The 26,544-nt window shown below is 35.8% G+C and overlaps 1 protein-coding gene across 3 annotated transcripts in view; it reads left to right on the top strand.

Moving 5' to 3' along the window:
* EPSTI1 (epithelial stromal interaction 1) overlaps positions 1–26,367 on the top strand; it is an 83,206-nt gene extending 56,839 nt beyond the window's left edge. For 2 of the 3 annotated variants that reach the window (XM_040623130.1, XM_040623135.1), the window contains 4 exons: positions 329–412; positions 15,313–15,386; positions 19,477–19,576; positions 25,809–26,367. In XM_040623130.1, the coding sequence (XP_040479064.1) occupies positions 329–412; positions 15,313–15,386; positions 19,477–19,576; positions 25,809–25,817 (267 nt within the window). In that variant the 3' untranslated portion in view covers positions 25,818–26,367. The remainder of the gene's footprint in view (positions 1–328; positions 413–15,312; positions 15,387–19,476; positions 19,577–25,808) is intronic. The other variant, XR_005832816.1, reaches the window with a different exon arrangement.
* The last annotated feature ends 177 nt before the right edge of the window (positions 26,368–26,544 follow it).

Genomic DNA, 26,544 nt, shown 5'->3' on the forward strand with positions numbered 1-26,544 from the left:
AAGTTAAGTATGTTTTTCAAATCCTTATCACCAGAAGAATAAACTATGTTGATTATCTCTGAGGGGATATTTTTTAAGCTTAATTAAACAAACATTTAGATCATCCTTTAAAATGTGCTGGATGATTATGCTTATACTAGCCTTGTTTTTATATATCCCCAGGGACATCTTCAGACATATGCATAAATCACTCAATAAGCAAGTGTGTATGGAGAGCTTACTGTATGCTTGGTACAGAGGTTGAGTTATTAGAACCAGTCCTGTGGTAGGCAGACTAGTATATAGTGGTGATGCTTTTTCCTATGCTTTTCTCCCTACACATTTACAGGCCAGAAGCCGGGCTTATAAGGATTCTCTAAAGGAAGAAGAAAATAAAAAATTGCAAAAGATGAAAGAGGAACAACATCAGAAGGTATTCACAAAACCTTATTAGTTACTGCTAATTATTTGCTTATAGTTCCATATAATTTTGAAAGTTTTCTGAACAAAAATATTTACATACATGAAAATTATGAAAAAAACAAGCATTAAAAATAAAAAGTGAGATTTGGGTGTGTTTTAAGAGTATGATGGGGTGTGGTCAAAACTTCGGGTCAAAACTCTCATGGTACTTAGCCTCGCAGAGGGGCTATAGTGTATCTGCTATAGGTGGGCCAGTCATTCAGAAGATAACACTCATGAACTTCTGATCTACAAGATATATCAATGTCACTGTCATTTAAAACCAAAGATATATGAAATTACAAATAGTGTTCAGAGAATACTCTAATGCATCACAAATAGCCACAAAAAGTTACAAAACTAGCTTAAATATTCACCTAAAATACACATATGATAAAACAAGGATACTCTACACATGTATACAAATATGTGAGGTAGTCCAAATCTTTTGAGAATATAAATTAGTGAAATGAGTGGAGAGCCTTCTAAGAACAGTGCTTAAGAGGTAATTCTCACGAGAATATAAAATTTCTGGCCTGATAACAGAAAACATTCAGTGTTGTGACTTGATGGTCATACCTGCCTTTTATACATGTGCTCAGATGGGGCCAGAAGCTGCTCAACATGGGATGAGAATGAAGACCAGTGATTAGCTCCAAGGTGCCACTTCATTCCAGATCTTCTAAAGAACAAAATAAATTATTTAGCTAGTTGGACACCATTATCTTCCCCATCATTCTCATTTCCCAAGTTCTCCTCTTGCCATATTGGTGGTTGATAAATCCTGTCATTTCTTCCAGAACATCTCTCAAATCTATTTCTTTATTATACAATTAACTTTAATTCTAACTCCCATTTGATTTCCTTCAGTTGGTTTAAATTTTTTCCTCATGTCTTTGCTGCACAACGTAATTATAGCAATTGTGTGTAAAATTACTTTATGAGATAGACTGTATGTACTAATTGTCACTGCTATAATTTGACCCTTTTTAGTGCTATCCTCCTTCCAACAATGGTTAACCCCTTACTCGTCATTTCCATCAGGATATAGTGTCACTCAACTGCTTTGTGCATAGTAGGTAATAATTAAATCATTGGAAGAAATAATGTAAGTTGTACATTTAGTTATTGAGCTACTACGTAAATAATGAAGAAACCAAGAAACATTTTTATTCCTTTGTGCTTTTTTTTAAAACATCTTTTTCTTTTGACAAAGTCCTTATACTGAACTCCACAATTAAATAATATTATAGTAAGATTCTGTAATAATTAGCATGTAGAAGCTAAGTCTGATACACACTCATGTTGTGTTTTCAATAACGTCTGTTAAGTAACATGTAAATGTTAGTCTATTTCTGTGACCTTTTAACTTACTATCAAGTCCTGAGGTATTTAGATACTGAGGAGAATGTTGTGAAGTCAGTGTAAGATATGATTTATACAAAAATAACTTCTAGTGAATTTTAAATAGTACTTTATAAAGTTTGGTGGAATATTTGCAATGTGAAAACCATTAAAAGTAGAACATTTCACAAAAAGAATGCTCAACAGATTAGAAAATCAGATCTGGGATTTAATTTTCAGGTTGAGCAGTTATTTTAAACAGTGAAAATTAAGCTTTTTATTTCTTAATCTTGTTTTTCTTCTAGAGTTAGACAAATATTGATATATATTTTCTGGTTATTGATTGAGCATATTTTTCTTTTGCATAAAGTATTTTCCTTTACTTACTGTAGCTTTCAGTAAAATGAATAGCTTTGGCATATACATAATCTCATCATTAAGAGTTTTCAATAACAGTAGAATAGAGAAGGATATTTACCTTATTTTTATTTCTCTTCCTTTTTGTTCAATCTGTTGTTTACATGTCCATGAAGGCATTTCCTAATTGGTAGAGACTCTCATTGGGTATCACTTCGATGATTTAGCTTAAGAGAACAAGGATCATGTTTATGGTAAGAAGATACAGAAAAAAAAAAAAACCCAGACAAATAACATCACATCTATTCATGTGTTTACTCATTTCATTCATTCAACAAATATTTAGTGAATACCCATGATGAAGTGATTCATGAGCAGATAATCTAGGTTAAGTTGAGGTGATAGCACATTTATTTTGCTCTGTATATCTCTTTGACATTCTTTCATTACTCTGATCTCTGGACACAGTTGGTTCTTCCTTAAGGTTAACCTTTCAATATTTTACATTTAATTCAGTTCCCTCTTCCTATAGAAATTTATTTATAATTTCCCTTTTCCCCTATATACTCAGTATATTCTTCTCATTTGACTACTTCTTTGGGAGGAACAAATACACTCACTCTTGCCTTTCTAAAATAACCCCTTCCTTGATTCTGCTATCCTTAGAAATACTATCTTTTCTGCTTCTACTGAAAAAAAAAAAAGACAAAGGTAATTTTACTGTAATCACATCTTTATTATCCATTTTGCCCTCTGTTCCTTATGTTCTGATTTATATTCAGAAATGCTCGTACTGAACCCTCTCCAAAGGTAAATTCCTTGTGACCATTCAATTCAGTGGTCATTTTGCAATCCCTGTCTCCCTGTAACTCTGTAACAGTATTTAATACCACTCTGAGGCTTTCCTTTTCTAGCTCCCCCCTCCCCCCCCGGTGGATCTATCGCAGAGTAATCTATCCATCCATCCATCCATCCATCCATCCATCCAATCAACAAACATGTATTGAACTCCTATTGTATTTGGAGCCTTTTGCAAAATGCTAGAGTTTCAATGAAGAGCAGGATAGACAAGATCCCTGACCTCCCAAAGTTTGCTTCTTAATGGAGGAGATAGATAATTAAAAGGAGACAAATACTGCATTTTAAATTTATGGTGATCAGTCACTTTGTAGTAATTAATGCTGCAGAGGAAGGAAATTGTGCATTGTGATAACTTCAGGTTTGTGTATTGAATACTGTTGATTGCCTGCCTTTCTCTTAAAACCCTGATTTTTCCCCCTCAGGTATACATCCTACTTGGCATAGCCCATGTTTCAGAGAAAGCAGGCACTTCCATGTCCCAGAGATCTAATCCCAAAGGGTCTAACTGCTCATGGGTAGTCCATTCTCTCCAACTGTGATTGGTTTAGCTGTGGACATGGGAAATCGTTCCAACCAATAAGACTTAAGGGAAGCCTGTCTGTCAGTACAGATTTTTATCAATATGAAATATACTAGTCTTCCCATTTAATGATTTTCAGTTTGATTTCTTCTTTTGCTTTTTTATTTTGTCTGATTCTAATATTTTCTCTTAGCTTTTACGTTAGAATTTATATGGCAATTTCTTCTTCCTTCACTTAATTTTAACCTCTCTTTGTCATTTGGTTTATATTATATTTCTAGTGACAAAAAGTAGCTGTTTTTCCTTTACCCACTATCGTGGTTTCTTTTAACATATTCTCATTTATTGGGATTACTAGTGCATTTGCACATATTCTCACTACATAATTTGCTTTTCAGCTATATTTTCTTTTTTTTTTTTTAAGATTTTATTTATTTATTTGACAGAGATAGAGACAGCCAGCGAGAGAGGGAACACAAGCAGGGGGAGTGGGAGAGGAAGAAGCAGCCTCATAGCGGAGGAGCCTGATGTGGGGCTCGATCCCATAACGCCGGAATCACGCCCTGAGCCGAAGGCAGACCCTTAACCGCTGTGCCATCCAGGCGCCCCTTCAGCTATATTTTCTTTCTTGTTTTCTGTTCTCTATTTTTTTGACTCTCTGAATTTTTTCTATTCCATTTATTTTCCTTTCTTCCTTTTTCTCGTCTCCTGTCTTTCCCTCTCCCCTCGTCTCCGTAGTGGTAAGACATTTCAGTGTTTTTGTTTTTGATCTTGTATGACCTTTGGTCTATTTAATCTCAAAATATATGTTTCACTTTAGGGAAATTTCTAATTCTTTTATGTTTCTATTCCTATATTGTCTCTGTTCTTTATTTCTGGGATATATATCAAATGGATTTTGGAAATCTGAGACCTGTTCTTTATATCTTTTAATTGTTTTCCTTATACTTTCTGTTTGGCCTTTTTCATTGCATTCTGGGAGAAATCTTTAATTAGATCATCCTGCTTACCAATTTATTTCATAAGTTGCCATTTTGCTTATTTGGCACATGTACTGAATTTACCAAGATTGCTGACTTTTTCACAGCAATATTATGCTTTATAAGCATCATATTCTTTCTGATCTCGTCATTGATGGTAATTACACAGACATTAAAGTTTTCTATTTACTATTTTAACTGTATTTTTTCCTTTCTATTTTAAGTTTTCTCTCCTGTGGTTTCTTTCTCAATTGTATGATTCTTGCCATCTTGTTTCTTTGGGCATGCTACCAAGTGTGGTATTTAGGAGCTTGTCTTCTGGGAGTAGTAGCCTCTTTTTCTCCTATAGTCAGTAGGTACCTGGACATTGTCCTGTTTCTCTGAGCCCAGACACCCCTCCTCCATTCACTGGTTACCCAGTGGCCCATGTCAGTGCTGTCTGCTGTGTAGTGCAAGTGTGGGAGGGAGAAGGGCCCACTGCCAAGCTGTTCTCAGTGAACTTCTCCAACTCAGCCTCTTAATGAGTACCTCAGTATTCCCTCTTGGAACTCTTTCAGAGGCACAGATAACTCAGCTCAGCTTATCCTGCACATTTGTTTCCCTGTGTAATTTATCCTGTCTCCTTTCTACCATTCAGGAACTTAAACAGCTTTCCAATAGGCTGGTTGCATTAACTGATTTTGCATGTTTATTGATTGTATATAGTCATTTGGAAAATAAAAACAAGCCAAAAAAAATACTGAAATAATTGAGTGACAGAGAAAATTATTATAGAATATATAAAAAATTAAGAGAGCATTTTATGGGGAATGCATGCAAAGTTGTATTCTGAGATGTTGTACTCAGAAAAGAAAAATCGTAACTTTTAAATCCAATCAGTACTAAAAAAGAAATGAATTAAGCATCCAATCTAAGAATTTAGAACATGAACAATAAAGGATACTGAAGGCAGTAATTAAGATAAGAACAAAAATTAATAACAACTTCAAGAAACAGCTGTTATAAAAATCCAACAGCTTGTTTTTTGATAAGGTCAACAAAATGAACAAATCTATGGCAAGTCTAATCAAGAAGAGATTAGTAAAAATGCAAATACACAACATTAGAAATGAGGAGCCAGAATCATAGATTTGGAAGAGATTAAGCTTATATTACTTTAGATAATACTATGCTAATAAATCAAATATGTGGATTAAGTGAATGATTTTACAGGGAAATATAAAACTCTAAAATGTTACCCCAAAGATACAGACGTAGTGAAGAGAAGGGCCATATGCACCCCAATGCTCATAGCGGCATTGTCCACAATAGCTAAATTGTGGAAGGAGCCGAGATGCCCTTCAACAGATGACTGGTTTAAGAAGATGTGGTCCATATATACAATGGATATTACTCAGCCATCAGAAAGAATGATTACACAATACTTGCAGCAACATGGACGGGACTGGAGGAGATTATGCTAAGTGAAATAAGTCAAGCAGAGAAAGACAATTATCATATGGTTTCACTCATTTATGGAACATAAGAAATAGGAAGATTGGTAGGAGAAGGAAGGGAAGAATGAAGGGGGGGTAAACAGAAGGGGGAATGAACCATGAAAGACTATGGACTCTGGGAAACAAACTGAGGGCTTCAGAGGGGACGGGGGTGGGGGTTTGGGATAGGCCGGTGATGGGTAGTAAGGAGGGCACGTATTGCATGGTGCACTGGGTGTTCTACGCAAATAATGAATCATGGAACATTGCATCAAAACCTGGGGATGTACTGTATGGTGACTAATATAACAAAATAAAAATTATATAAAAAAAAACTCTAAAATGATTCAGAGTTAAAACACATAAAGGCAAATGAAAATGCATGTGATTTCAAAAGTTTCCTGAGAATTATTCTCCCCTAACAAGCTAAACTTGGAAAATTTTACCGGCAGGTTCATTGGAATTTTCAAGGAACAAATTGTTTTCTTATGCCTTAGGAACAACTTGCTTTAAAGTTGTTTCAGAGCAAGGAAAAGATGAAGCAATTTAGAATTAATATTGAACTGTAATCTCCGTGATGTGATGTCATAGCCTGATAAAGAGAACACACATACGTAGAAACTTATAGAGGTTAACTTTGAAAGAAAATTCTAGTTAATGATATTTTTTTCTCTTAACTAATTTACCAGGGCAAAGTAAGGTTTATTCTAGGAATGTGAAGGTGACTGACTATATATTATAACTTTTTATATCTTTTCACTACAGTAGGATAGGTCATGAAAGAAAATCCATTGGACCACCTCTTTAACTATATATATAAAAAAGGCATTGATAAATTTTAATCTCTACTACTAATTTAAAAACAACTATGGCGAACTAGAAATTTAAAAGGTTGTCTTAACATACTCGTAGTCTTCCAAACCAATAACCAACATTAACGCAATGGTGAAATATTAGAGCAGTGAACAATATCGGGACATCTGCAATCCTTACTACCAACCAGTATCAGGACCTGGAAATTCTAACCTAGTGCTTTGTAAAATTATTTGATGGAAAATTTTTTTTTTTTGAAACTGAAAACTCTTAATGTAGCATGGAATAAGGTTTGGGAATTATTTTAGCCAACTTGGTAAGACAAAAATAAAGGAGACTTTCTAATTATCGAAAATAAGTAAAATTATTTTTGGATGAGAGTAATTTGCCTGTATAACCTAAAAGAATCAGCTGAAAAATTATTAGAACAAATGGAATTAAATAAAAGAGTTGGTTATAAAATATATACAGGAATCAACAACTTTCTCAAATATTAGCAAACATCAATTAGAAAATATAATGGAATAAAAAGACCTTATCAAAAAGCAACTATGTAGCATTCCTCAATTAAAAAAAAGTAAATAAGCCAAAAAAACAAAAAACAAAACCCCAAACTCTCCTATGATCCATAGTGTCAGTTTGAATAATGTACAGATGGATGATACTCCTGAGTGGTAAAATTCAATATTGTAATAACTGCAGTTCTAGCCAAATTAATTTGTGAGGTGTGTGCAATTCCAACAAAATTTTCAGTGGAATGAGGTGGTCTGAAAAACTATTTCTACATTTCAACCATGAGAATAATCACAAGATTAAATAAGGAGCTTTACAAAAATATGGATAATAATTTGTGTGTTTGCTGGGGCAAGGAGAGTGTACAGAATTAGCTATTAAAAAATACCTCAAACTCCTTTGTACTGCCACCCATAAGAGGTGAACTGAAGGGCTCTTTGACAATATCAAATTAGAGTTTCCAAAATGTGAAAGTATTAGATATAAAGGTGTAAGTTTGTTCTGCAGAAATAATCAGAGATCAGAGATACACACAAGATGTACATACATCGTTGTTTTTTCTTTTTAAATATTACTGGAAGTTTGGAAACAATTTGTTCAGGGATTGAGGATTTGAGGATTTTGAAATTTGGAAATACCATGCATCAATTTCTACTGTGTTTTAATAATATGGGAATATGATCACCTATATAAAAATGAAAAAAATTACAAAATAGACTGGGCAAGTTTTGAAACCTGCCGCTTATTGTACTTTGTGCAAATTACTTCACCCCTCAAAGCTTTATTATGTATGATAGTTATTTACCTCATGATACTGTTTCTAGGATCAAGTGAGAGAAAAGCTTGTGGAAAGTTTATCTTAATGCCTGGCACGTGGTAAGCCTACAAATGTGACCTGAGCTGGTGATAAGAAGTTATAATCTGTGTAAATAAAATCAAGAAGTGAAGGAAACTGACATGTTATTCCTGGGTAGAGAGATTTTATGGGTGATTATTATGTCTTCCTTTACTTTATTTTTTTTTAAAGAGATTTTATTTATTTATTTGAGAGAGAGAAAGAGCACGAGCAGGGGGAGGGACAAAAGAGGGAGAGGGAGAAGCAGACTCCTGCCTGAAGATGCAGGGCTCGGTCCCAGGACCCTGGGATCATGACCTGAGCCAAAGGTAGATATTTAACTGACTGAGCCACCCAGGCACCTCTATGTCTTCCTCTATAGTTTCTATACTTTCGGAGAAATATTTTTTAAAAGAAAAAAGTTGATAGGATATATTTCTGAGTTGGGAGTTAGAGAGCTGTGCGATTCAATGATTATTACAGCTGGAAGTCCATTTCTCTTTATATTAAAATGGTAGAACTAACAATAATTAGTAAAAGTAAATAATTTGTAAAGATATTATTAACGCTATTTTTGACTCCCATATTTTACCCATTAATATTTTCTTCCTTTGATTCTGTTGTCTCCTCTTAATTTTTTAAAGTGGTGTCCACTTTTTTCCTTAATGAAGGCCATCTTTGTCCTTCTGAGTAAAGGTATTGCTATGAGGAGACCCCAAACCAGGACCTTTTTAAACTGTCACCTCCCTATAAAGCTCCTCTCTTGTATTAAAAAACATTCGAAGGAAGGGGTTCTTTAACATCGGTGGCATCAAGTCTCCTGCTTCCACTATCCTTTTCCTCTTGAGAGAACATCCTCTCCTGGGAGAAGTTTGTCCTGGTCAGGCGACAGCACTTTAATGTTTACATGAAGCGGTCAAGCTGAACCATGTCAGAACACGCCTCGCTGGGATTCAGACATGATTTCAAAATGACCCTATCTTACCCTTCGATGACGGCACGGCAGCTTTGCTCGGGGGCATCCCTTCCACTCTGGCCACTTCAGGTTTCTCCAGTGTCCCGCTTGCACACACCTGCCTGTCCCATGGTTGACCCTTTGGTACATTGGACCGTAGAGAAGCGACTTCTACAACCTCTAGCAGGAAATGGTGAGCCCCCTACCTCTTACTGTTAGCTTGGCCCCAGCGCTGATCTTTGGCACTTCCTGCAGCTTCCCAGCCCAGCAGCCTGTCCCCTGGCGAAAGCAGCCCCACCAGAGGGGTGAGTCATGGTTTGCTGTGTTGTCAGGATTTACCTACCCCACTTTGGCCAATGTTTATAGGAGGTTCTGCTCTTAGCATCTCCAAGCTGTTATTTTATTTATTCTATTACTTCAGTGCCCTCTTTGTATGCAGCTCTGTCTGAATGTAGCGAGATGTGGAAAGCAGTGAGAAGACATGCTCTTTTTCCTCTGGGAGCCTTCGTGACCCACGTATGTTGTTAAACAACATCCAGCAACATTTGCTCCTTGTCTCTCTGCACCTGTTCCTTCATAGCCCTGTGTCCTGTTGCTTGAACTGCTGTTCTGCGATACATCTCTTTGTGCTTTGTCTCACAGTCATTTCTGGGTCTGTCTCTCTTGTTACGCTATGGTTTCCGTCATGGTGGAGCTGTGTCTATTTGCATCTGTACCTTCAGCATGAATCCAGGCGTCTGGAAAACAGTTGGTGCTTAACAAGTGCATGTTGAATGGGACAGGCTTGACGGTTTCCCAGACGCTGTGTGTCAAGTTCCTCCTGCTTAAAGTGTTTTGATTTCCTTAATGTCCAAAGCTCAGTCCTTGGAACAAGAACAACTTACTTGTATCTGTCCAACTAGATATTGCACTTCTGGATGAAAAACCAGTAAATGAACCAAGGATATGCTTATAAGGCATGTGGACGCATCTGCAATGGCTGTCAATTCAGCAGAACAAATTAATTAGTTGAAATTATCCTTCATGGTACCAAAGGAAAACCAGCCTCTCCCTAGTAAATACGCTTTGCTAGATATAGAATAATAATCCTGAGTGCGGCATTGCCAGAGCCTTCCCTCTGCCATCTGGAGTGATGTTTCTGCATGGTGATGCCTCATCAGCTCTGTCCCCGTTTCCCTCCTGCTCTGTGTTTTCTCCTCTTCCCGTCCTTGCTCTGTCATAGGATGATGCATGTTACTCTCTTCCTGTCCTCTTTTCTTCCTCCCTGGCAGTTCTTGGCTTCATAAGGTAGTGTTTTGCTTTTTAACATCTTTACATATGAAAAACTATGTATTCATTAGGATTTTTAAATAGAAGAAAATATAAAGAACCAGCAATGGTCTCCCATGCAGATAAAACTCTGTTGATGGTGTGAGGAAGTAACGTATGCACATGGATCAAGGGTTAGAAAGCAAAAATTATATGTGATGTTAAAGCTTCTTACCCTGCCTATCCACCTTCCATGCTTCTCTTCCCAGTGATAATTACAGTTAACATTTTGGTGTATGTTTTTTATTAAATTATTTTAAATATGATACAAACCTGTATATAAAAGTTGAAATGGATATACATGTATCTTTCCTATTTACATGGAATAGTCCCAAGGAAACTGCTCTGAACCATTTTTTTCCCTCTATTTGTCCCATGAGAAAAAGTTTTTTGAGTATTTGACACAGAATGTTACATTTGTTTCAAATGTACAACATAGTGAATTAACAAGTTTGTACCTATGCTAGGTTCACCACAAGTGTGGCTACCATCTGTCCCAGTACATCACTATTACAATATTATTGACTGTATTCCGTAGGCTGTCTTTTATTCATTCCATTACTAGAAGCTTTCACCCATTTTGCCCAACCCCCAGCCCCCCCTCTGGCAACCATCAATTTGTTCTCTGAACCTATCTTTTATTACTTAATGTATCTTAGAGATTCTTCTCTAGGTGCGTCCCCTTCTCTCCCATCTACCTTATTCTTTGTATCTCCTGCATGGTATTCCATTATGTAAATGGTTTAACTCACTGGTCCAGTTCCTTATTAATGGGCACTAAGACTTTCTCTTGAACTTCTACTTTTCAATAATATAACTGTGACTATCCCTCTATGTGTATCTCTGAACAGTTCTAAAAAGGATGTGTATGTTTTACATGTTGATGGTTGTTGCCAATATTGTCCTCCAAAAACGAAATCAGTTTTCACTAATTTAGATATGTCACCAAAGTGCTTGACTAAACTTTTCTGTTGATCCATTTTCTAGTTTTTTTTCTAGTATGATAGAAAAATTTTATCTCATTGTCTGATTTATATTTCTTTGATTGTGTGTGAAGATGATAACCATTTTGAATTTACAAGTAATCCGTACTTTGTGAATTTACCCTTCCTATCCTTTGGCCCTTTCTCTGTTTGATTGTTGTTTTTTCCTCATTAGTTTATATGGGGTCTTTAGCCACCTCCTCAGACCTCCCCTGAGCCTTGATCTAAAATAGCAACTGAGCCTCACATCGGTGTGTTTAACCCTCCACATAGGATTACAACTGGATGTATTTCTCACTTGTTTATGGGTTTCCTTTTTTTCTAGAGTAGAAATTCTTAAGGATCAAGGTTCTCCTCTATCTTGTTCATTGTTGTATCCCTGTCACATAGATCCAAGCCTGGCTCATAATAAGCACTCAGATGTTGCTGAATGAATGAAAGAATAATTGAATTAATTTGTATGTGTTATAAAAATTTTTAAAGTTTTTTTTCTAATTTTGTTTATGCTATTTTTTCCTACGGAAGCTTTGAATTTTTATGCAATCAAATTTATCAATCATTTTACTTTATGATTTCTGAACCTTCCTTGCTCTACACCTATAAATAAATTTACTCAAGCCTCCTTTGAAAACTCCTATGGTTCCATCTCTTAAATTCAAATCTTAGACCTCTATAAAATTTATTTTTATATTTAAAAAATCTAGTTTTAATTTTTCTCAGAATAGTTAGCTAGTTCTTCATCATTCATTGAATTGTTTCTCCTGCATGCATTTAGCATACAACTTTGTGGTAAACTACATTTCCATGGATTCCTAAACTCCACCAAATTGTTTAAGTTGATGAAGTTTCATGATAGGTTTTAATATTTGGAGACTCTGATTCTCCCTCATTTCTTCTCTTTTTTTCATGGCTATGATTGCATATTTTTTCCTGATGAACTACAATATCATTTTTGCCAAGGCTAAAAAAATATATTTTAAAGAAATACGTAATAATATTCATGTATACCCAGAATATGTGTCTTTTGTAGTTTTTGTCTCTGTCTCACATCTTGAACTGATGAGAATTTAATTTGTTCAGAATTCATGTGATTAAGCTTAGGATGGGCTGGATATCAGAGGTTGCTCCTTGGAGAAATGGGGTAATGCATGTGAGAAGAATTGCATCCTTTGACAAGAGAGTTTTTTATTTAGGCTAGATATGTTCTGCTAGAACTTTTGAGTTTAAATGGGTGCTGTCTTTCTGGCATTTATACTTGAGTATGATGAACTACTGACAAGTTATTCTCAATCTTAACTGCCTATTTTGGATGCATCTTGCCGGAGATTAGAGACAAAAAACGTCTAAGTTTTAATCTTTATTCTGCTACTAATGAGCCATTTAGCTCTTGTTAAGTTACTTAAGCTGAGTTTTTTAATCTTATTCCCTCATCTGTAAAATAAGCATACTCTCCATTCATTCATTCACTCATCAATTAATACTTTACTTATCTGCCTATCTTTGGGAATTATTGTAAGGATCAAATAACAGAATTCTGGTAAAATTTTTGTTGGAAAATGTTAAGTTCTGGTTAAACACTGTACCACCAAAATATTTCATTTGCTTATCTCTAGTCCCTTTCTCCCTAAAGCCCATTGAAAAGATGATAAAGGGAAAAAAAATTTAAGATTTATTTATTTATTTATTTTAGGGGGGAGAGAGAGCACAAGCAGGAGGGGGAGGGAGAGGGAGAGAGAATCGTAAGCAGACTCCACGCTGAGCCCAGAGCCCCACACAGAGCTTGATCTCACAACCCTTGAGATTACAACCTGAGCTGAAACCAAGAGTCAGATGCTTAACAGACTGCACCACCCAGGCGCCCCCCTCCAAAAAATTTTTTTAAAGCCATAAGCCAGTAAGAGCAAAAGAACGGGTTGGAGACTGCAGCAAAGGAAGGGAACCAGCAGAATTTCAGAAGCTGAACCATAGAGCAGGCAAAGCCAGAACTCATTTGCAAGAAGTACTAAGGTGTGAGTTGAAGCAGTCCCAATGCAGTTCTGGAACTGGAGGCACCTGCTACCTCCCGGGCTGGGGTTGAAGAGATGAGGATAACTTGGAAGTCTAAAGAGAAGCCGTAGGACCCCTGGAGCCTCTCCCCCTGCTACACTGAACTTTGGAAAACTTTGTAAGGATGAGGGCTGAGGATGGTGGTATACTAAGAGGGGAGGCTGGGATTGGGATGGGGGTAGTAATAGAGACCAAAATCTTCCAGAGTAGGAAGGCAAAAGATAATAGGTTTTTTTCAAAGTTAAGAAATAGAAGAATATGCATACTATTCAGAAGGAGGTAATTGGCAGATGAAACCACACACAAGAATTGAAAGTGATTCTGGGGTCGATGGGAAAGGACAGGAGTTTCTTTTATTTTGGATAAGGCTTGGTAGTATTAGTAAGTAGCTCTCTTACTTGGTAGACTTTTAAAACTATGTTCATATATTATAGTGACAAAAAATAAAATGAAATAAATGACTTAATGCCATTGTAGGAAAGTGAGACTCTAGCACAAGGCTTGACATCTAGTGCATAAATACCTATAGAATGGTTGAGTAGAATATTATTCAATTATTTAGATAACTCAGATTTTTTTTTCTCTTGGTGGTGGTGCTAGATAGCAATTAGAATTAAATAATGTGCTTTAGGGATTGATGAGTAATATATCTGGAATATCACAGTATATGAAACCAGTCTCTTTGTTTTGGGGATGCTGGAATATTAGAAGGCCTTTGAATAAAGTTAAAAAAATAAAATGTCAATCTGATCTTTGAATTTATTTTATACTTTTCATCAAGGACATTTTGTGGTTAAAAAAAATACACATGTTGGGGCGCCTGGGTGGCACAGCGGTTAAGCGTCTGCCTTTGGCTCAGGGCGTGATCCCAGCATTATGGGATCGAGCCCCACATCAGGCTCCTCTGCTATAAGCCTGCTTCTTCCTCTCCCACTCCCCCTGCTGTGTTCCCTCTCTCTCTGGCTGTCTCTATCTCTGTCGAATAAATAAATAAAATCTTAAAAAAAAAATAAAAAAAATACATATGTTGGCATGTGTTTATCAAGATGTGTCAGTATTTTCTCTACCAGAAAATCCTCTGGCTCAGGCACTAACTTATGACATGGTCCTGATAACTCTCATCCCTCTGCCTTTTCCTGTCTTTAAATAGAGGTTAAAAATCAGTCTGCCTCAGGGAAGGTAGTTGAATACTAGAGAAATCCTGGCACCTAATTCTTCGGCTTAATACCATAAGCAGAGTAACTAAGTTTGGAAGTTGTCTCTTCTAGGAAAATAATCAGAATGTCAGAAGCAGAGATTTAGCTGTAGTAACATGATTTCCTACCTGAAGCAAAGTATCCCCTCTAGGGAGTCCAAAGTTCTGCTGGTATTAGAAGTACCTAGTCAATAATAGGTAAGTTGATTATTCTCCAGGATAGAGAATGTTTTACTAATGGAATTGCACTACAGAATTGAGTCCAACATTTATTTGTAAGCTGCTATAAATTTGTTGGGAAAGAAGTGCTAGAGAAATACCAGGAAATAGTACTGTGTGACATTTCTTGAAGAACTGATTTCATTTTTCTTTGGAAGACACAGGTGAGTTTGACTTACTGTATTTTCCTCTGTGTATGTTGTACCTATTAGTCTAATATCTTGAGCATGCACACTGGCATTTTAATCTTACAATTTTACACTCCCAGAGCTCTTGTTTGACTAAGGCACAATTATTTTTGCTACCTAATTATATAAGAAAATAATTTCACATGGAAATGGTACTTAAGTAAAAGTTTCAAAAATGAAATATTATACCAGCTCAGGTTAAATATGTAATTGATTTGGGTATCTTTGGTACAACCATGTTAATTGAAAGCCATATTTTAAAACTTTTATTGTTCTTAGAGTGAATTACTGAAATTTCACCAACAGCAACAGGAGGAAGAAAGAACCAAAACCCACCAAGCTGAACACAGGAGGTATAAACAGCTAATAAAATAAGCATCCATGATTAAAATAGCTATCTATAAAGTTTTTGCAATGTTTTAAGAAAACACTATAGTCATATTGAATATGGTTTTGGAATTTATATTCCCTTTTTAATCTTTATATTATTGGGGTATGATATGTATGTGAGGATGCCAACTGTTACATATACATACATATATACACATACAATATCCAATTTTTCTGGATAGGTGGCATAAATTCACACTAGAAAATGGAATCATGCTGTCAAGCTATATCTTTAGGTGATACTTTGCCTCCCATGGGACAAAGTATCTTATTACTTTGAAGTGATCTTTTACTATTTGTAGACAACTTTAAAATAATTGAATTGTATAGATGGTGAGATACTCATACTTGAATACGAAAGGTCAGACAAGAACTGTTTTATATTGGCTAACATATTAGGAAAAATATCTTAAAATAGAACCATTAAACAATATTTAACATTGTAAGTTCTCTCTTATTCCTAATATCAGACATTAAGAGTACCCAGTAAAATACCATATGGATGTTGGGCCAGTGCTAATAACCTCCATATCTATCATTACTCCAGGATTTTCCTGGGGGCGCTTGGGTTATCCGAGTTTATTGCAGTGTGCTTGAGGATCTCAGGAGAATTTAATGTAAAGGCTTTCATGATCTAAAACAGCAAATTCTTTTGAAACCAAGTGGCTTCACTTATACGTTTAACCTTCCCGCTTTTGCTAATGTGTGCTTTTTAGTTGTGGTGGTTTCATTTTGTAATTGAGACTTCACAAAGTGTTAATAGAAGCTCCCAATTCCGCTGGAGCTGTGAACAATGGATGGGGACTCATATTTTTTTTTGACTGGATTATTTCTGCTTCCATAGTCCAGTGAAAATAGTTTTAAAATGTCAAATGTGAATTTATGTGATTTTCTCTGACTAAAACATCAAAACTCTGATACACTGGTTAGGCTATTTTTTTGAGGGGGTAGGGGGTAACAGTTACTGCTACCTTTTTTTTTTTTAATAAAGCAGGTTATAAAATTGTTTAGTCTCATTGGTTTTTCTCGTTTTCTCTTTAAAATTCTTTCTACTAAAAAACCTGATAGTGCATTTCTTTAACATTGGTTGTTTGTAGTAGCCAGTTATTTCTCTGGATTTCCGAGGATTGATTAGATTGTAAAGCTTTAAGCATCTTAAAGATAGTGCAGTATGTTATATTAATAGGCCCTCTTGCTAAGAAATTCATGTTCAGTGGACATCCAATAAAAGTGCAACTTATTTGATTAGAAGTAGAAAGGATTAATTTCTTGTTGTAGGAAACTTGACCCTCATTCTTTATTTCCATAATACTAGATACCTAAATATTGGTGGGGCTATTAATTTTCTACACCTTATTTTCTCTTTTTATTGATTCTAGTTAAATATAGATGCAAATTTAATCTAAGAGGAAATCTCTTTGGGTAATAACCTCAGTAACCAGTTTTGAGGTAACTGATTAAGTTTTCGAACACATATTTTATGTTCTCAGTTTTCTAAGAAAGCATATGTTTTTATTGTCCTTTAGAGTTTACAGTGAGCTTTCACATGTTAAATGAAAATACTCATTCAGTAGTCTCTTAACGAATAAAATCACTGTGACTGTTTCTGCTGAGGGCAACAGCACTAGCTGTGTGTGTGTGTGTGTGTGTGTGTGTGTGTGTGTGTGTGTAGGGGCCATAAGTTAGGCTTTCTCCAGGGACACAATTTTATTAGAGTCAAAAAGACAACATGCTTTCTACTGTTAGAAGTTGATATAGCAGAAAACTCAACTCTGAGTTTTATAATAGAAAGCTTGTGGAAATCCTCTTAAGTTTTTCAATGCATCCATCCTATATTGATTAAGCCCAGCTGCACCTGAACCTGACCCATGGTAACTTTCTGAGTAAGAGAAGAAAGTTGAAACCTCAGAGAGAAAAGACAAAGCATGGGGGTCAACGACTTGAAAAGATCTGGGTTATGAACTGAAAACTGGAGTGAACTGAGTTGATTTATTGAAACTTGAACAATCCTTAAATAATAGTTTTTATCCATATTAACCCTTAGAAGAAAATCCAGAGCAGTGGTTTGACAGCAATAAAATATATATGCTAACACTAGTAGACAAATCTGTAAGCTGGTACTTTTTCTTCTCTTTGAATTCTCAATAGGTATTGAGAATAAACAATCTCTTTACCACCTATGATCTCTTGTTGACCCACTGTGCTGTCCTCTTAGTAACTGATGCTCAAAAGTGAATCATACCACCTGTGTACATGACAGGCCATCAGTCTTCACAGTGTGTGAACGAACTGAGAGCTGTGGACATTGGGCTGTTTTGCAGCCTATACTCACTACCATTGGTGCTTTCATGATGCAGTTGCAGTCGCAGAGGCAGGCAGATGTGGGGAACACGCACCCGGATTATTCATTTATTCACTTTTTACCTATCGGGACACACTCAAAGAAGGTTTTGTTCTAGGTACTGCGAATAGGCAGAGAACATCCCTGACTGTATGGAAATTACAATCTGGAGAAAAGAAATAGAAGTCAATAAGTTAACAGCAAGAGTATTTCAGACAATGATATGTACTGTGAGGAGAGAGATTGGAGGTGATAATTCCTCCATGAAGAGGTAATAATCAAAGGACAAGAGCCAGTCACATAGAGATTGGGGTCCAAAACATACACTTAGATGTCCCCTATTATTAGGTATAGGAAAAAATGCAAAGCCCCTAAAGTGGGAATGAGTTTGGACTTTTTGAGTCTCCAGTGGTTAGATTATAGATGGTGAGGAAGAGAATAAGATGAAATGAGGTTGGTAGGAGTCAGAAAATACAAGATTTTTTAAGCCAGTGATTTTATTCTAAGACTAATGAGAAATCATGAGAGACTCTTAACTATAGGAAACAAACTGAGGGTTGTGGGATGGGAGGTGGGTGGGGGGATGGGGTAACTGGGTGATAGGCATTAAGGAGGGCACTTAACGGAATGAGCACTGGTGGTTATATGCAACTGATGAAGCACTAAATTCTACCTCTGAAACTAATAATATGCTATAAGTTAATTAAATTTAATTTAAATAAAAAATTAAAAAGACTAATGGAAAATCATAGGAGGGATTTAAGCAAAAGGAAGGCATGATCCCTTTTATAATTTAGTAAGGTGGTTGTGTGGAGAATGAATTACAGAGGGTGGGAGTGGAAGCAAAAGCAAGATGAGAGAGGATAGTGATTTGGACTAGAATGGTGGCCATGGAAAGTTTTTTTGTTTGTTTGTTTTAATATTCTTTAACACTCAGGAAAGTCCATGAAACAAATATTTAGAATGATTAATTACAGAGTGAACATCTAAGTAGCCAGCTCCAGAAATAGAATATAACCACCATCCTATAGTTAACCCTTATTCTGACCTTCATGATAATCATTTTCTTGCCTTTCCTTAAGGTTTTACCTTCTATGTGTTAACCTTAACTTCTGAAACTGGTTGCTGCAAGTATGACCAAACGTCGGGGAAAGATATACCCATTCTTTCTTTTGAAAGTTTGAGTTTCCCTGTTCTGATATTTCCTATTTCTTATACTCTCTTCCCATTTTCCTCTACTTTGCACTTATGGGATTTACTTTAGCAAGACTGCAGTGGGGTACAGGGCATATGGGAGGGATATCTCCATTGCAAGAATAGTGTCACAGATCTATTTGTGGTTCCCCTTCATGTTTCAAGACTTGCTGAACCTTCCATCTCTCCTCAGCCTCTAGAGTTCACACCTGAGATGGCCTGGAGGGTATGGTTGCTGGGGAATAAAGCTCTTGCTGAACTGGTAGAAGATGAAGGAATGAAGCTCTGAAGTTCAGAATTGTGCCCTCTCTGGCTGGAGTCACAGCTGGCATCAATTTTAGCAAAGGGCTGTTAACAGCATGTCATAGGGCTAATGTGAAAAGAAGTTTTATAGTTTACTTCTAAGCAGAGGGGGGAAAGCAATCCTCACAGTCAGTTCATACAGCATGTTAGGTTCTCAAAAATCTCTCAGCCCTGTAGCAAGCTTTCCACTTACATGCATTTTTCATTGTTTAAAGGGTAAATAATGTTTTTCTGGACCGGCTCCAAGGCAAAAGTCAACGAAGTGGCTTTGAGCACTTTGGAGGCCACTGGAATATGAATAGTGGTAACAGCTGGGTGAGTTTTTTCTTTTCTCTTAAAAAAAAAACTTTCAAAGTTGAAGAGTAAAAACAATGAGAATTTTAAAAATATGTTGTGGCTTTGTCCCAAGATATTATTTTTTTGGTGTGCTGTTCAGCTGTGTGATGGGCAGTCAGCCAGGGTGATTACTGTAAATTCCTCAATAGTTTCTAGAGAGAGGGAGAAAGTCCTGGTTTCACTGCTGGCCAATCACAATAAAAAATGACACCTGCCCTTTGTTCTCAGTGTGATTGCCTGGACTGTAAAGATTTTTTTATCACCCCTTGCCCAGACCTACAACAAAAACAAATGAATTTTTTTCAAGAGGATTTTAAGTGCAATATGGTTATAAAAATAGTAAGCATTCTGTAGTAATATATTCTTTCAGTGAAACTAGCACATCAAAGAAGCCAGTATTTAATTTTTCACTACAAAATGATTTTTAAAAAACCCTACAGCAAAAGGCACTTTTTGGAAATGAAATGTCCTTATGGATTTGTGTGAAGGAAACCTTGCAACTGTGTTGTAATATGTGCTTCATGTGTTTTGTGTGCACAATATATCACTGAACCAGTGCTGACTCTTTGGAATGTGTATGATTGCAGGCTTTGCAATGTGTATAGAATCAAAACTAACTACACTGGGTTTTATAATTTAATTGAAGCCCAAGTGCGTACGTACCTACTAAAAAAAATGGAGGATATGGAAATCTTTAAACTGGTAAAATACAACAAAATAATCAAGTGCTTGCTGGAAACTCTAGAGATCAATCACCCTTTAATAAATACTTCATGGACAAAAGATAATTTTTGAGAAGATAATCTGTTGGAAATCTTATGCATGTTTTCTTGAAAGGCATTTAGTGGTTGAAATTGAATAGATTTCACAAATGTATATATATTGAAGATAACTGAATGTAGGCAAATTTGCAAGGAATGATACTGGATGTGTATCCATAATGTATGCTCATGTGTATTACTATGGCATTCAGAATAGGGACAATATGGAAGAGAGAGGGAAAGGATCAAAACACAGTATTTTTGTATCACGAGTTACAATTTATAAATTATTGACTTATTCATAAGAATATATAAGTGGGAGTCCTGTGGAAAATGGGGCATTGTGACTTGAAGACATTATCCAGGTTCATGGAATTTACAAATTGTGAGACATAATTGAAACTTGGATTTTGGACAAGACTTGGAAACTCTGCACATTTTTCCCTCTACTTACCAACTCTCGAAATTTAGAAAGCACTTAGAAAAATACCTGGGATTGAGGGGAAGATGATGGTTGAGAGTAAGTGAATACCATGTGGGCTGCTGTTAGGGGAACGAGGATTTGGAAATCTGGTTCACCACTGACTACTGGTAGGCCTTATGGAAGTGAGCTAAAAATCTCTGCTTAGATTCTGCATGGATAAAAAGAAAGGAACATCATTTTCTTGTGATATGAGTGAAGATTATTAAAGTTTCCTTAGTAGGACAGTCTTGGCTAAGTCCAAAGTGGTTATCAGCTCTTCCCTTACTTGAAAGAAGCGGTGACAGAAAGGTGAGAACTTCCTCATGCCCCTACCTCCACGTCCATTTCCCTATAAATCCTTACCTCTATGTCTGCTTCTCCTTGGGGACCAGATTCTTTCTCATCCACCTACCGGGGGACTTTGTTCTAACGATACTCCCCTCTCTCCTGAATTGTCAAATGTTCATCTGAACTAGAAAATTCCCATCAGCATAAAATAGAAATATCAATTATATTGATACCCTTCTCTCTCTTGCTACTGTCCTGTTTCTTTGTTCCCCTTTCAAGCAAAACTTCAATAGGTAGCTATCCTTTAGCTGTCTGTAATTTCTTTCTTCCCATTTCTCTTAAACTCATTTAAATCATGATTTAGACTTTATCAATCCAACCATAATGCTCTTGTCATGGTCACTAACAAGGTCCACATCACAAAATCCAGTGGTTATTCTTCAGTCTTCCTCTTTTGACCTATCAACATCGTTTGTCATGGTGAATCACTCCCTCCTCTCTGAAACTGTTTACTTGGCTTCTGGGCATTATACACTCCTGGGTTTCCACCAATCCCAGTGGCTACTCCTTTTCATTCTCCTTTGCTGAATCTCGTGCATGTTGCTGTCCTCTCAACATTGGAGCAACTCAGAAAACCACCTTGGATCACCTTCTGAACTTTATGTTCACTTAACACCTTGATGGCCTCATTCATTCTCATAAATTTAAATATGATTTATGTGTTTGTTACTCCCACATTTCTAATTCCAGCCTTGACCTCTTCCTTGACTCCAGACTTGCATATCCATTAATCCACTCAACATCTCTACTTGCATGTCTAATGGACATTTCAACCTTAACATGTCTAAAAGTTAACCTTTGACTCCTTCTACCTGAGTGCTCCATCTGCACTTTTTCCTTTTATATATTGGTACAACCCATCTCACATCACTCACAATTGATCCATCAGCAAATCTTCCTGACTTCTCCTCCAAATATGTACAAACCAGCAGCTTCTCATTACCTCCACCACTGTTATCCTGCTTCCAAACTCTGTTAGTGCTCATCTAGATTCTTGAAATAGTCTCCTAGATCCTTTCCTTGCTTCCACACTTACCCAGATACAACCTATTTTCAATATGACGGATCCCTTGGAAACAGAAGCCAGATCCTGTCACTTCCCTGCTTAAAATCTTCCAGTGGCTCTCATGACTTTCCAAATCACATGGAGAGTTCATACAGTAGCCTACCAGATGCTTCCTGATCTAGACTGCACTTTATCCCTCTAGTGCTCTCCTACCACTGCCCTTCCCTTCCCTTCCTCCTCATTCCTCCCTGCCACACTAGCTTTCTTGCTGCGCTTCGAAAACTTAAGGAACTGGCTGCTTTCACCTTATGGCCTTTGCACTGGCTGTCCCCTCTATACTCTTCTCCATATGATTTGTTCTCCAAGCCTTTTCTTGAATCCCACCTTGTGAGGTTTCCTTGGCCATCTACTTAAAGCTGCCACTTGTACCCTTATCCCTGGCTCTAGCCATCCTTTTTCTGGGCTCCCCTTCTTTTTCTGTGCTGCAACTTCTAACATATCTTTCTAATGTTATTTGCTTATATGTGTTATTTACTATTTGCTCTTAGTCTCTTCCTGAGATGTATGTTCCATATTGCATCAATCAGAGCCCTTTAATTGTTTTGTTCACTGATCTATCCCAAGCAAAAGACAGTGATTGGGATTTAGCACAGGCACAAGGAAACAGGTGGCTGTGATTGAGGGTTGGCAAAACAACAAAAATTTAGAACCAAATGATTTGATATACTAAAATGCTGAGATACTAAATTTAAAATAGCTATATATAAAACATTTGATGGAATAAATATTGGATTTGAAATAATGAGCAAAAACAAGAGACAAAGACAACCAAGAAGATTTGAAAAAGAACAAAATAGAACTTCTAGGAATAAAGAAATATAATCTTTGGAATTAAAGCACTCAATGAATACATCAAAATAAAAGGAACACAAATTAAGAACTAAATCAAAATACCATTTCTCATCTATTATTTTGGCAAAAGAACAAAAGATTGGCAATATACTCTTTTGGCAAGGCTGTGGGGAGAAGTGTTCATTCACACATCGTTGGTGGGAATTCAAAATGATACAAACACTATCTAAATTAACTTGTCACCATCTTTGTATAAAATAAAAATCAGCCTGGACATATTGCATAAAAGCTCTACTAAATATTCAAAAAACAGATTATTACAAAAGTCTAGAAAGTTTTCCAGATAAATGAAAAAATGAGAAAATAATCTCCAAAGAATTAAGTAAGTGAATATAACTTGAATCAAGATCACACACAGACTATACAGAAAAAATAAATGAATATAGGCTCACTCATAAACACAGATTTAAAAACATCACAAACAAAATTTTGACAGATTCAATAATGAATTTCTTTAAAAAGCATAATATATCCTTATCAAATTGGATTTATCCCAGATGCAAGCTTGATTTATCACAAATGAATAAACAAAAGAAAAAAAAACTGAGATGATTTACCTCATAAATTATAGCATGATCATTTCCTAGATACAGAAAAAAACATTTGATAAATTTCAATACTCATTTGTGGTAAAAGCTGCAAGGAAAAAAGAAATAGAAAGGACATTTCTTTAGCTAATAAAGGGAGCAAAAATCTGTAATAGAAATACATCAAAAGCATTTCTAATAAATCATATGCAAGAGTTGAAAGGAAAAGACTTTCATAAATCATAGATGATACAATTATCTACTCAGAAAAGCCAAAAGAATTAGAATAAGTAAGAAGATAACAATGTTGGTAGATGTAGGATCAATATATAAAAACTTCATTTCTATAAACTGCAAATTAAGAAATAATATATTAAAAAGACAAAACCAAAAATGCACATAACCTTCACAAAATATATAAAATTTTTATAGAAAGATCTTAAGGATAAATTAATGAAGTTATACCTTATTAATGGATAGGAATAGGAATGAGCTCTCAAATAATCTATAGATTTAGTTAAATTATGATCAAAGCAAACAACCAAGAATAACCAATTCACTACTAAAAATAAAGAAGTATGTATGGAGACTTGATTAAACATTTTATACAGTCTGTAATTGGCACAGGTGGACCCAACCCTTTTTGGAATTCTGACATATGACAGAAGGCAAAGCACATCATTGGGAGAAAGTGTACTCTTCAACAAATACTATTGGGACAGCTGATTACCCACATGAAATCATAACCAATCAGTTCCAGGTGGATTAAGGCTTTTAAGTAGAAAAGAAGACTTTTCAAATTATAGAAGAAAATAGACTATTTATAAAATTGAGCTAGGGTGGACTTTTTAAGACCCAAAGTATTAACCAAAAGGAAATTATAAATATTTATTAAAATGAAACATCTGTTCATCAAAGGATGCCACACAAAAGAAAGAAGAGAAGCCATATATGAAGATTTTTATCCTGGACATGTTTTGTAAATAACAAGTGGACAAAAGTTTAATATACAGAATGTATTTAGACTGTGTCATTTATTCAGAAGTTGATAGATGACACCTGAGCTCCCCCAGGAATGAGAGAGGAGAGTTCACAGATGGGGCTTGAAGGAACTACTGGAATCAATAAAAAGCTGAAGAAGAAGAAAAGGAGGAAGGCAGAAAATACAACAATGATGAAAGCCAAAGAGAGAAAAAATTGTTTCAAGTAACATCATATGAACACTTGAAAAAATTGTTTCAAGTAACATCATATGAACACTTTAGTAGGTCTTTGATAAGTGTATTTTGGGTAGACAAATTAGATTGATCTTTATCTTTTAATCTTTTTAAATTTAAATCACATTAATCTCATATCCCTTTATATATATATATATATATATACACATACATATACACGTGTATACTTTGATAATTTAAAATTATTTTTACATTAAAAAATTTTTTGGATTTCTAGACTCCTCTACTCCTTTTTATGATGTAACTAGGGTAGGACTTTGAAGGAATCACTTCAAGTTCTGTTTTCTCTAATACCAGTAGGTGAGACTCTTTGAAATGCTGTGGAAACTTTAAATCCTGTGTCTTCAAGGGCAGTTGCATGTTTGCCATGACCTATGAGGCAACCTGAGATTTTAGTTTCCCAGAACGTTAGAACAGCAATAGTCTGAATCCCAAGCGTAATGTTGCCCAGCATTCTGGGAGGCTTGATGGAGACTTCTTGACCCTTTGCCCAGGGTAGGAGTGGAAGGGACTCATTTAGTATAGCTCCCTTCCTGGAGGTCCCCTTAGAAGTCACCTTTCTGCTGCATAACATGATGCCATTCTACTCCATACATTTTCACTGAAATTGCTCTGCTTCACACTGTGTTCGTCCTGTCCTTGCTGTCACTATGGAGGTGGGTGACAGTATTTGTGACCACTATTATTTGTGACCTATGTTAACCTATCTCTAAGAACACAGCTGATGAGCTGTCACTCAACAAGCCATTACATTGTTGACAGAGACTATTTTGTGAATCAAATGCAGTGGGACTTGAAAATTAAAACATGACATTGGGACAAATCATTAAATAAAAATAGGCATTTAAGCCCAATATAGTAAAGAGTGTTCTTTGAGGGAACTTCATTTTGTACTTACAGAATCTCTGAATTTTGTTTTGCTGCTTATACTCATTTTTGTTTTCTTTTTTTTCCAGGATATATGAGAAATACTTACTTACATCTGTCCTTTGTCAACTGACCTTGAAGAACCTCACTTGATGATTTTCCGTAATGCTCCTTTGTTTATCCTCAGTTTTTTTTTTTCTTTTCATCCTCACTGTTTTTACCTTGACTTCAATTGCCCATCCACTCAGCTGAAGGAACAACTGGGGATGACCAGTTTTTCCCTGTAATTATTTTTGCATGCTTGCAGGAGCTGATTGCTGAGCTCATATTTAATTTCTACTGCCAGTGAAATGTTATACTATTTCGCTCGTTGGTTTCACATCTTATTGGAAGCCTAATTACAGCAATGTTAGTAAGATGAAAAAGGAGGGAATCATTTGATACTTTCAGGTTTGCAAGAGCTATGGGTGCTGCATGCTTGTCTCTCAAAGCAGCTAATTCTTATGTAATTCTCAGATCACGTTTGGGGAAGATTTGGCATTTTTAAAATTTTGAGTTCTACTTAACCCAGGGTACAAACTTGAGCAAAAGAAAAAAATAAATCTTTTATACTCTTTTAAACGCATTTTTAATAAATTTTGAAATAATTCTGTATAAATGGTTTGTTTTTATTTTTAATGAAAAGCTCTTGAGTTTTTCTCTTTTGATGGGTCTCATTTTTATATTCTTTATAGTCCATGTAGATCAAATGTAGGACTGCAGTCATTATTGGATCTGCCTTTGGTATTGATTTACTTACTAATACCGTTCCTCTGGTTTTTCATA

Source organism: Ursus maritimus, unplaced genomic scaffold (assembly GCF_017311325.1).
Source record: "Ursus maritimus isolate PB19 unplaced genomic scaffold, ASM1731132v1 scaffold_10, whole genome shotgun sequence".
In the NCBI taxonomy this organism is placed as follows: domain Eukaryota; kingdom Metazoa; phylum Chordata; class Mammalia; order Carnivora; family Ursidae; genus Ursus; species Ursus maritimus.